Source organism: Phacochoerus africanus, chromosome 6 (genome assembly GCF_016906955.1).
Source record: "Phacochoerus africanus isolate WHEZ1 chromosome 6, ROS_Pafr_v1, whole genome shotgun sequence".
In the NCBI taxonomy this organism is placed as follows: Eukaryota; Metazoa; Chordata; class Mammalia; order Artiodactyla; family Suidae; genus Phacochoerus; species Phacochoerus africanus.
This window is the reverse complement of record NC_062549.1, coordinates 36301955-36312559: the sequence shown is the minus strand read 5'-3', so window position 1 is coordinate 36312559 and position 10605 is coordinate 36301955. Positions and strand designations below refer to the sequence as shown.

General features: G+C 38.8%; 1 protein-coding gene across 2 annotated transcripts in view; it reads right to left on the bottom strand.

Annotated features, from left to right (window-relative positions):
- Positions 1-2994: 2994 nt before the first annotated feature.
- Positions 2995-10605, bottom strand: part of ANKRD46 (ankyrin repeat domain 46) — a 46445-nt gene continuing 38834 nt past the window's right edge. Inside the window, exon 5 of one of the 2 annotated variants that reach the window (XM_047783518.1) lies at positions 2995-5334. In XM_047783518.1, the coding sequence (XP_047639474.1) occupies positions 5118-5334 (217 nt within the window). In that variant the 3' untranslated portion in view covers positions 2995-5117. The remainder of the gene's footprint in view (positions 5335-10605) is intronic. The other variant, XM_047783519.1, reaches the window with a different exon arrangement.

Sequence of the window (10605 nt, the reverse complement as noted above, 5' to 3'; positions counted from 1 at the left end):
GGAGCTGTCTATGATGTCAAATCAACAGATGAGCAACTAAACAGAATGCCGACCAGACTGTGTACTTTGAGGAAAGCCAAGGAGGTATCCATAGCAAGGCCAAGATTCTCCCTAGAAAATTCTTTTGAATTGACTTCAGAGCTAAAAGGAATGAGCTTGATCCCAAAGTTCTACTTGATCTAGCATGGCTGGGATTGTTTCAGCTTGAACAATTTTAAAGGGTGATTTCACCAGATCTCTTTTCTTCCCCCCGGTGTTCTATTAACTTTGAGAAATGCTGTTTGACATGAAAGTGAGTAACAACCGCTGAGATCAATAAGATGATTTAATATAAGTCATATAATATGAAGAAAAAATAAAGGGAAAGTAATTGATAAGAAAATGTGTATTTTAGGAGTTCCCATCATGGCTGAGCAGAAACGAATCTGACTAGGAACCACGAGGTTGCGGGTTTGATCCCTGGCCTGGCTCAGTGGGTTAAGGATCCGGCGCTGTCGTGAGCTGTGGTGTAGGTCACAGACGCGGCTTGGGTCTGGTGTTGCTGTGGCTATGGTGTATGCTGGCAGCTGTAGTTCAGATTCCACCTAGCCTGGGAACCTCCATATTGCCATGGGTGCGGCCCTAAGAAGACAAAAAAAAAAAAAAAAAGTATATTTCAATATGTGAATGCCCCAGGCACAGCTACACTAGAGGAAACAAGGAGATCATCAGGTCCCACACAGAGAATTATGTGGGGGACTCAATTATCATCAGTAGCACTGCCATCAATAACAAGATTATCTGAAAGAGGTATGATTCCTATCACATGTTGAACAAAATACAGTAGAATCTCTCCTCAATTGTCTTGTGGTTATATTCTTAGAAAATTCAGGGTACATTAAAACTGGATGAAAAAACACTTTGTTTTAACATGTAAAATGGAGTTAGGTTTTGAGGCTTAGATAACAAACTTAAACAAAAACAAAAAATATGAATGACCAGCAGAACATTCAAGAATCATGCGGGATGTGGAACAATTCTTTGTTGTACTAAACTGTCCCATGTGCTATAGGTCATAAAACATCTATGGGCCAATAAAAAATAAATAAACCAAAAAATAAAACATCTATCGGTCTTGCCCAGTAATTGCCAGCAGTGCCTCCCATCATTTCTAAAACCATTGGTCCAGGCCAAGCATGTTCATTCTACCAACCCCATCCTCCCCAAGGACTGAGTCATCAATCCAGGCCTAATCAACCAGTGCATGGCTTCGGGTAGTTTGAAAATAGGATACAAAAATGTAATGTTGGCCAGTGAAACGGAGAGGAAGTTTGCTGGTGACTTTGCAGGAATGCTTCCCAGGAGAATACCAGAGGAAAGATGGTTTCTTTCTTCTTCTCTACATGGTTACAAACGGGTGTGAGGCCTGAAAATTCTGGACTCATCTCAGAACCAGCTGGAGGATGAAACCAACCAGCTGGAGGGAAGGCAGAGCAAAAGCACAGAAGACGGAGCTCAATTTGTATTACGTCACCCTGGGGATATAGTCTGCCTCTGGGCTTCCAGTTACATAAATCAACAAATTTCCTATGGCATAAGCCACTTTGAACTTGGATTGTGGCTTCTTGCAGCTGAGAGCACTGATACATTCATAAACAATTTCCCAAGTCAAAGACTGAGGTCTGGTTAAAAGAAAACAACAATAATAAAACGTGAACACTGGACTGCTAGTATTATCTGATAAAAAAGAAAACAACTATGCTAAATGTGAAGCAGCCTCTTTTGGTGGAAAGCCAGCAGTACAGACCCTGAAGTTCTTCCATCCAGCGGTAGGCATATTGTGGAAGAATGGCCTGCATGGCTCACACATGAAGCCTGTTGGAGGAAACATGTGAAAAGCACACGCTTAATCTGAAAAGAAAAAAATATAGTTATGGTAATAAATAAATAAATAAATAAATAAGGATTTGTGTTCAAAGAGTTCTACAGGGTGCACTGTGAACAAAGAGGAGAGAAAAAATAGACTAAGTCCTTGTTCTCATGAAACTTAAAATCAAAAAGACACATAAAAAAAATACAACTGATCCTTGAACAATGACGGTTTGAACTGCGGGGGTCCCATTATATCTGGATTTCCTTCATTAAGTACATAGTACAACATGACAAGATCATCTTCTGTTGGCTGAATCTGCAGATGGAGAACCAGAGATACCAAGGGCCAACTATAAAGTTACTCACAGATTTTCAACTGTGTGGTAGTCATGGCCCCTCGTCCCTAATCTCTGCACTGTTCAAAGGTCAGCTGTATCGGTTTACTGAGCAGAGTAAGTGGTGGAGAATGGTAAGCAGAAAAGTGGGCATTCATACACGGTTAACTATGTTAGGTTTTCTGAACATGCCAGGATCTGAGTTTCGATGGTAATGGCTAGTAACCTTGGGAGGATATGAAAAAAATAGTGTATTAAAGGGGGAGAAAAAGATAGGTATTTAGAAACAAGAGTGAAAATTTTAGTAGCAGGTGCTGCTAAGACGGCAGTAAGCAAGGTTCTATATGGTTCCAATGCCAGACTCAAGACAGGCAGCCGGACAGAAGCAAAGAGTGAACTTCTAATGGGGGACAGAGCCTGAATGTGGAATCCCTGTTTCACTATGTCTCAGCTGTCTGACTTTGGACAAGTTAGTTAATCCTCCTAGTGTCAATTTCTTTATCTTATAAAATGGGGAAATATAGCAGGGATAGCGCAAACATAAGAATGAAATGAGATGAGGTATGTGAAGTGACCTGTACAATTGGGAGATGCTCAATCATGGTTAGTTACCATCACTCCTAAATCCACAAGCAATCCTCTCAAATTAGTGTCGGAACATTTTGTAAACAAACATAAACATGAAACCTGAAATACCCATTATATCAGGTTTGGAAAAAAAAGCTCTTTGTTTTTTTCTAAACGGCCAATTGGAACTCATTAAAAAACAATCCTTAATATAAAAGAAAAACAACGATACATAGAAACATTATGATTATGATATTATAAATACATTTATTGTATTGGTAGTATTATTGAATACTGAATGCAGAGACTAGGATACAAAGAAATCAGCACTTAAAAGGAAACATTAATCTTTTAAAAATGCAATATATTTACACGTTAACCAATTTGCACATCTGTTTAAAGTTACAAACGAATGCAAAGCTAATTCCAAAGCTTTTAATTGGGATATACCTCAATTTTGAGTTCTAGTGTTCTCCATTCTAACATCCACCATTTTTTGCTGTATTTACACCAAGTATGATTAATTTTGTTTGTATCTAACCTAAAAGCAAGACACTGTGAGCTGATCCTGAGGCAGCTGGGTAACTGGGAGTTTCAGAACAGCTCTTTAAGACAGGATCAAGCCACCAGAAAGAAAATGCCTCAATCCTAGATCTATAAATGCAAAAGAGAAAATATTAAGAGGCAAAAAGAATCACAGAAACACAAATTCTATCCTAAATTATACTTTCTAATTCTAGCAACAATTCAACCAGCAATAGCTTACATGACTGTGTTGTAAAATATAAAATCATTAATTCTTTCACTACAATTTTCAGACTACTCCCGAAGAATAATTACTAAGTCTTCACATCCTTTTTTAAAAACCCAAAAATACGATTTAAACATAACAGAATCCTTAACAAAAGAGGACTTCAAGCATACTGCTGAGAGCTGCAATATAGTTTGAAGGCCAGACCTTAATTTACATAATATTACCATTCATAAAAGAGTTTATGACACCTAGTATAATAGTGTTCAGAACCGTTAATTCAGAAATATTCCATCCATTCTTGACATCAGAGAACTACTGACATGGATGGGATTGTTACGACAATTCTAACAGGGATTCTAAACAGGATTGCACATAAAATGGAAAAATTATGCACTATGAATACAACTGTGACAACAGAGCTAGCTTATAGAACTGCATTTTTCACCATAATAGTCTTATAGAATTACAGTGACAGTTGAACATCAGAATTATTCTCCCCTGCTAAATAACTACTAAGTAGAAAAAGTGTTCTGACAGTATTTTTGATAAACAGGATATCTTTGAAATCAACACTAGGGGAAATTGAGAAGCGAACAAAATGAGTTCACTCTTTCACAGATATTAACAAGTTCATTTTTCACAGATATTAACAGCAAAGCATTTTACAAAAAAAAATCAAAATTATCCTAAAAACAAATAAATATAAGATCAGATCAATCTTTTCTTTTTTCTTTTTTTCTTCTTTTTAGGGCTGCACCTGTGGCACATGGAAGTTCCCAGGCGAGGTATCAAATGCAAGCTGCAGCTGCTGGCCTACACCACAGCCAGAGCAACATCGGATCCGAGCCACAACTCTGATCTATGCTGCAGCTTGTGGCAACCCTGGATCCCTAGCCCACTGAGCAAGGCCAGAGATTTAACCTGCATCCTCATGGATACTAGTCATATTCTTAACCCACTGAGCCACAATAGGAACACCAAATCAATCATTTTTTGAGCTCATTTTCGAAAAGTTCTTTTTCGTCTGTGATTAGACTTGAAAATATTAAAACAAATCAAACAGATTCCAATACTGATTTGCTCTACAAGATTTGAAAAAGCACTTCAAGTTTTAAGCTGAATGTTTTATCCCCCTCCCTCCCATTATTTCCCAGAGAAAGTAAACCAAAACAGAAAAGTCGCTCTGGTAAAAATAACCAAAACAAAACAAAACTACCAGCCAAAACTAATCATGCAAGACAAGCTTTGAACACTTCACTTCAGTTGCTCCTATGTTAGGGTAAGGTTTCTACAGCAAGGATTTCTTAGTCTTGTCCTCTATCTTGATTCTTTAGTCACGTCCATGTTTTTATCAAACAAGGCTATGCATAGCCTTTCCTCAGAAGTCAGGCTGAATTGGAGGTAGCTTTAGGACGTGCTATACTGGACTAGAGTATGCAGTTAGTTCAAACAGACGCGTCATTCTTCTAAAAGGATTACAAGGTGTAAAGACGCAAAAAGAACAAAATGTACAGCCCTCACTGCCTTGCACTAAGAGAAGATTTTGAGAAACTGAGAACAAACACTGGAAGCCAGGACACTGGCACCTGCCTCCTTTTCCATGAGCTCCTTTAATGCACCAGTTCAGGCTGGTTTTCCACGAAGGGCAGCACCCCACTCACATAGTAGGCGATGCCAAGAGACAGCAGAGCAATGACAAAGATCAAAAGCAACACCCTCCAGAAGCCCAGATCCTCCACAAACTCCTGCCACGTGGTTCGGAAGCTGGACAGGACCCCTTCGCCTTGCTGCAGGTTGGGATTGAGGAGGGAATGGCTTTCCATGGCACTGCGAGTGAAGCAAGAGGAAAGAAAGGGCATGAAACAACACATTTCATCCATTTCAAAAACATAAAACAAGAGAACGGCATTGTTTAGAAAGAGACCAACCTTCAAATACAATACTTATAAGAAGAAAATGAACTTAGACACTCTCATCCATTTGTGTACTGGTTTATATACCTGCAGCTGGCTGGACAATCCACCTTAGCTACAGACCGCCAAAGAGTAATGCTCATGTTCCTTGGTTTAGTATCCAGAAGAATCCAAGTTAAAATCCTTTTATTTTTTAAAGTTTTTTTTTTTTTTTGGTCTTTTTGCTATTTCTTGGGCCGCTCCCGCGGCATATGGAGATCCCCAGGCTAGGGGTCTAATCGGAGCCATAGCCACCAGCCTACACCACAGCCACAGCAACGCGTGATCCGAGCCGCGTCTGCAACCTGCACCACAGCTCACGGCAACGCCGGATCATTAACCCACTGAGCAAGGGCAGGGACCAAACCCGCAACCTCATGGTTCCTAGTCGGATTCGTTAACCACTGCGCCACGACGGGAACTCCTATTTTTTAAAGTTTTTATGAGAGTATGGTTCGTTTACAATGTTGTGCCAATTTCTGCTATACAGCGAAGTGACTCAGTCATACATACATATATATATATATATATATATACACACACACACATTTTTACTTAAAGTATTATATAAATATATAAAATATATATGAATATATAAAAGTAAATATATAAAAAGTATATATTTTACTTAAAGTAAAAAACGTATACACACACACACACACACACACACACACACATATACATTCCCTTTGTTATATTTTCTCCCTTCACACTCTATCCCAAGAGACTGGATACAGTTCCCTAGACTAAACAGCAGGACCTCACTGCTTATTCATCCTAAATGTAACAGTTTGCATTTACGAACTCCACACTCCCAGTCCATCCCACTCCTCCCCTAAAAATCCTTTTCTAATCAAAACTCCCAAGTGGAAGTCATGAAGTAAGTCAAATGAGTTGTTTCCATCAGATACTAAAGCAAAGCACACTTTGGCTATTTGAAACTTAGAAGAATTCAAAACAAGGATTCAAAACTTGAGAATTCATACTAATGAAAACAAGCAAAAATGGGTAACTCAAAAAACTGCTTTCTACAATGTGTGACTTGGAAAGTGAAAAGGGGATTTATATTGATTTAGTTAAATAATCTGACCAATGAAAGGAATTCTTTCTTTAATACCCTAACAATGGATGTTTACTCTTCAGTCTGTTGTACGTGTGGACCGGGCTAGCCATTAGGAATTCCTCTTAATAGCTTCCTCCCACTGTTTTTAGTTCTATTATCTTGTTCAACTTAACACAAAATGTTTGTTTCCTTTCTATATAAAGGCTGAGTCTAGTTGAAAATAAGGTAGCACAAATACCATAAAAACACTGTTTCCGGTTTTTAGAACTATACAAATGAGAAGTATGACCACTACATACAGAAAAGAGTATATCTGATGTTAGTATCTGAAAGGCTGCACTGTGAAGAATTCGAAGCTCTGAAGGATTAGCACCCACAACTATGTCACAACATGCAGGCCTAATAACAGGGTATCATTTAGATTAGAGCCACAATGACCACAATCATAGGTATCAACTATCGATGGCTATTATTATCCTTCCTAAACTTCTCTTCATATTCTTCCAACCATCTTGGGACAGAACAATGGAAACAACATAAAACAATGTCTTAGAGCCTGGTTCATCATGCAGAATTGACGGATTTTTTTTCGTACCCTACTTTATTTTACTTCTTGACACTGTTAACAGCAGGCCCTTCAGCTGTGACTCACACTAGAGTTCTTCTCTCACCATGAGAAGGTGGCTTCCTAACTGGCCAGTCTGTTTGACATCCAAACCTTTTTTTATATTAAAAAAAGTTTATCTTCTGAATAAGAAGACATTTTCAATGGGAATCGACAACAATACAAAAATTTAAGAAAAATTCAGGCAAGTTCAAAAATAAGATTAGAACTTTGAGAAGTTCAGGAGAGGTTAATTTTGACTTACATGAAATTTACTGACTAGACTCACCATACCCTCATACTTAAAGGTGTTAGATATATAGGTATCCTTCACTTTTTGAAAGTTCACTTTATGCCACTTTGCTTTTAAGAAACACCTACAATACTACCTGTATCCACTAACTGAAAGAAATCCCAAGAGGATTTTCACTTTTAGACAAAAGAAGGTGAAAAGCAAAAGCAGTGTTCAATGTTTGTTTTGGCACAAGAGTGACACCGCCAGCTCCTTCCCCAAGAACAACAGTCAGCATCTCAGCCTCCAGCTGCCACAGCTTTGAATTGTATCTGGGAGCATCTGTGCTTTATCTTGATTAATTTTGGGCATCTGTCAGTAAGACAAGTCCTAAGGTAATTGCTTCTTTGCTTTATGCCATGTTGGCTTAGGAAAGGTTTCTGAGGAACATTCTACTCCTGGATAGCGGGGGCGGGGTGGGATAAGGTGGGGACTTATAAAATGAGAATTCAGTTGCTCATTCTCTAGAAGCTCATGAAGTTCTGCCAATCAGACCCGTCTCTAATGACTATTCAATGAAATGTTTTCTACTGTCTAAGAAATACCTGATTCTAGCCTGATGGTCTGTATGTACATGTGTAATCTTTTTTGTACATGTGTTGTCTACACTGTCTCTGTCATCCCATATCTGCAAAGTAAATGAGAATTAAATTAAACATAGGATATATGGGGGTGGGGAAATATTTTTCATCAGCTTGATTTACAAGCCTTTAAGAAGTTATGCTATGGGGGGTTCCTGTGGTGGCTCAGCAGAAACAAATCTGACTGGTATCCATAAGGTTCGATCCCTGCCCCCCTCAGTGGGTTAAAAATCCGGTGTTGCCATGAGCTGTGGTGTAGGTCACAGACGCAGCTCCAATCTATGTTGCTGTGGCTGTGGTGTAGGCCGGCGGCTGCAGCTCTGATTCGACCCCTAGCCTGCTAACTTCCATATGCTGCAAGCATGGGCCCCCCCTCCCAAAAGAAGTTATGTTGTATTTCAGGGAATCCTAAGCAAAATGGAAAATACTAAATTCACTGAAAATCTTGCTTTATCTCCTGTTCTAGAAAAGGCTGATCATCACACAGCTATGCTACAATACCATGTCCTAGCCAATTCCTTTAAGTTCTTCTCCCACTTTTTTATTGAGATACTTCATGTATCATAAAATTTATCTTTTTAAAGTACATGATTCGGTGGTTTTTAATATATTCACATAGTCGTGTAATTGTTTCCACTAATTTCAGAACATTTTTGTCACCTCTATCATGAACTTTGTACCCTTCAGCAGGCACTTCCCACTGCCCCTTCCCCTGCTCCTGGCAACCACTACTTTCTATTAGCCGATTATGGACCCTTCAGATAAATGGAATCATGACATGCGCCTTTTGTGCCTGGCTGCTCTCATGCAGCGTGTTTTCAAAGTTCATCTGTGTTGTAGCACATATCAGTATTTCATTCCTTTTTTATGGTGGAATAATGTTTCACTGGATGGATAGATGACATTTTGCTTTTCCGTTCATTAGTAAGGGACTTTCTGGGTGGTTTCCAGCTTTCGGCTATCATAGGATAATGCTTCTATGAACATTCACATGCAAGTTTTTGTGTGAACACATGGTTTCAATTTTCTTGAGTATTTACCTAGAAGTGGAATTGTTGGGTCATATGGTAACTGTGTAACTTTTTGAGAAGCTGCCAGACTGTTTTCCGCAGCAGATATGCTATTTTACATTCCCACCAGCAATGTATGAGGGTTGGAATTTTTCCACATGCTTGCCAGTACTTGTTACTGTCCATCGTTTTGATTACGGCCATCCTACTGGGAACGAAAGGGTACTTCACCACAGTTTTGATGTACATTTCCCTAATGATGCTACCTTTAAGCTCTTTGATTTAAACTTCAACCACACATTCCTGCCATGACACTGAAGAACAGAAGACAGGACAAGCAGGAGTACAAGTATTAATAATTCAATTTTTAATGAACAGGCTTTTACACAATGCTGTAAATACTACAAGTTCTTATGCTGAAGTGCAATGGCAGGTATGAAAGGAGCATAAATAAATATTTCATACTGCATTGCTTAAATGACTAATCACTTCTTAGTAATCAGAACAGGGGCAAAATAAAGTTTAAAATATATTTCCAATAAAGAGCTGCTAAGAAATTGGCTATTAACAAAAAATACCAAGCAAGGTCCTGAAAATACACCAAGCAAAAGCACATTCCTGGACATTTTTCATGGTAAAGAAACTTAACGTAGTTAGAAAAATAAATTTCCAGTTCTCTTGGAAGAACATGGTCTTTAACAGAAAATAAATAACTCGATGTTACTGAAGGGCTTATGGCATTCTGTCAACCGAGAGCACACAGGCAAGAGAAGGGCTTGCCAGTGCACTTCTGATTTCTTGCTAATTTTATGTACTTGCTAGCTTTTAATGATAGTAACTCGTGAGGAGTATGCACTGTTCTAGAAGTAAAACTCTTTAATTTCTTTGGACATAATAAGTGTTTAAAACAAACAAAAATAGTCCTAAACTTGAAAGTGGAATTAATGATGCCCAAGGAGTACACCAGCCAGTCCACGGACAGGGAAGAAAGCAAACACCAGCACAGAGGAATCAAATTCAGGGTGAACCATGAAAATAGAGAGAAAACACAACTCACAGAAACAATGATCCTGACCGTCTAAGTGGACCATGTGCTCCTGGTTCCAAGTCTTGGCCAATCTGCTACTAGGTCAACAGCTGATGAGGGCCCTTGAAATATATTCCACTGAAAGGTTTGGGATAAGACTATGTAGGTTCATCATCCTTCTTACCCTGTGACATCTGGAGGCTGAAACTCCATGGCGGTCAACCAAACAACACGCTAGGACAACCGAGTCTGGCCTAGAGACTTTACCTTCACAGACTGTGAAGCCAGGAGAAAAGATGATTGGTCATCTTTTCAGAGCTCCCTGAACCATATTCTAAACTGCTTCTACGTGAGAGATGATGAGCTATTTGATATTTGAGATCCTGTCAGTCACTACATCTTAGCTTTAATGAGTTAGATAGAGGAGCTCAAATTTGTTCCAACTCATGTGAAAGTCACTTCCACTTTCCCATCAATGAACTGAGTTGAAGCTTGTCTAACTTTGTGTTTTACTCCTACTTTACTTGTCCTTAGCACTTTAATTTTCTACCCTTGAAACTACCTTTTTT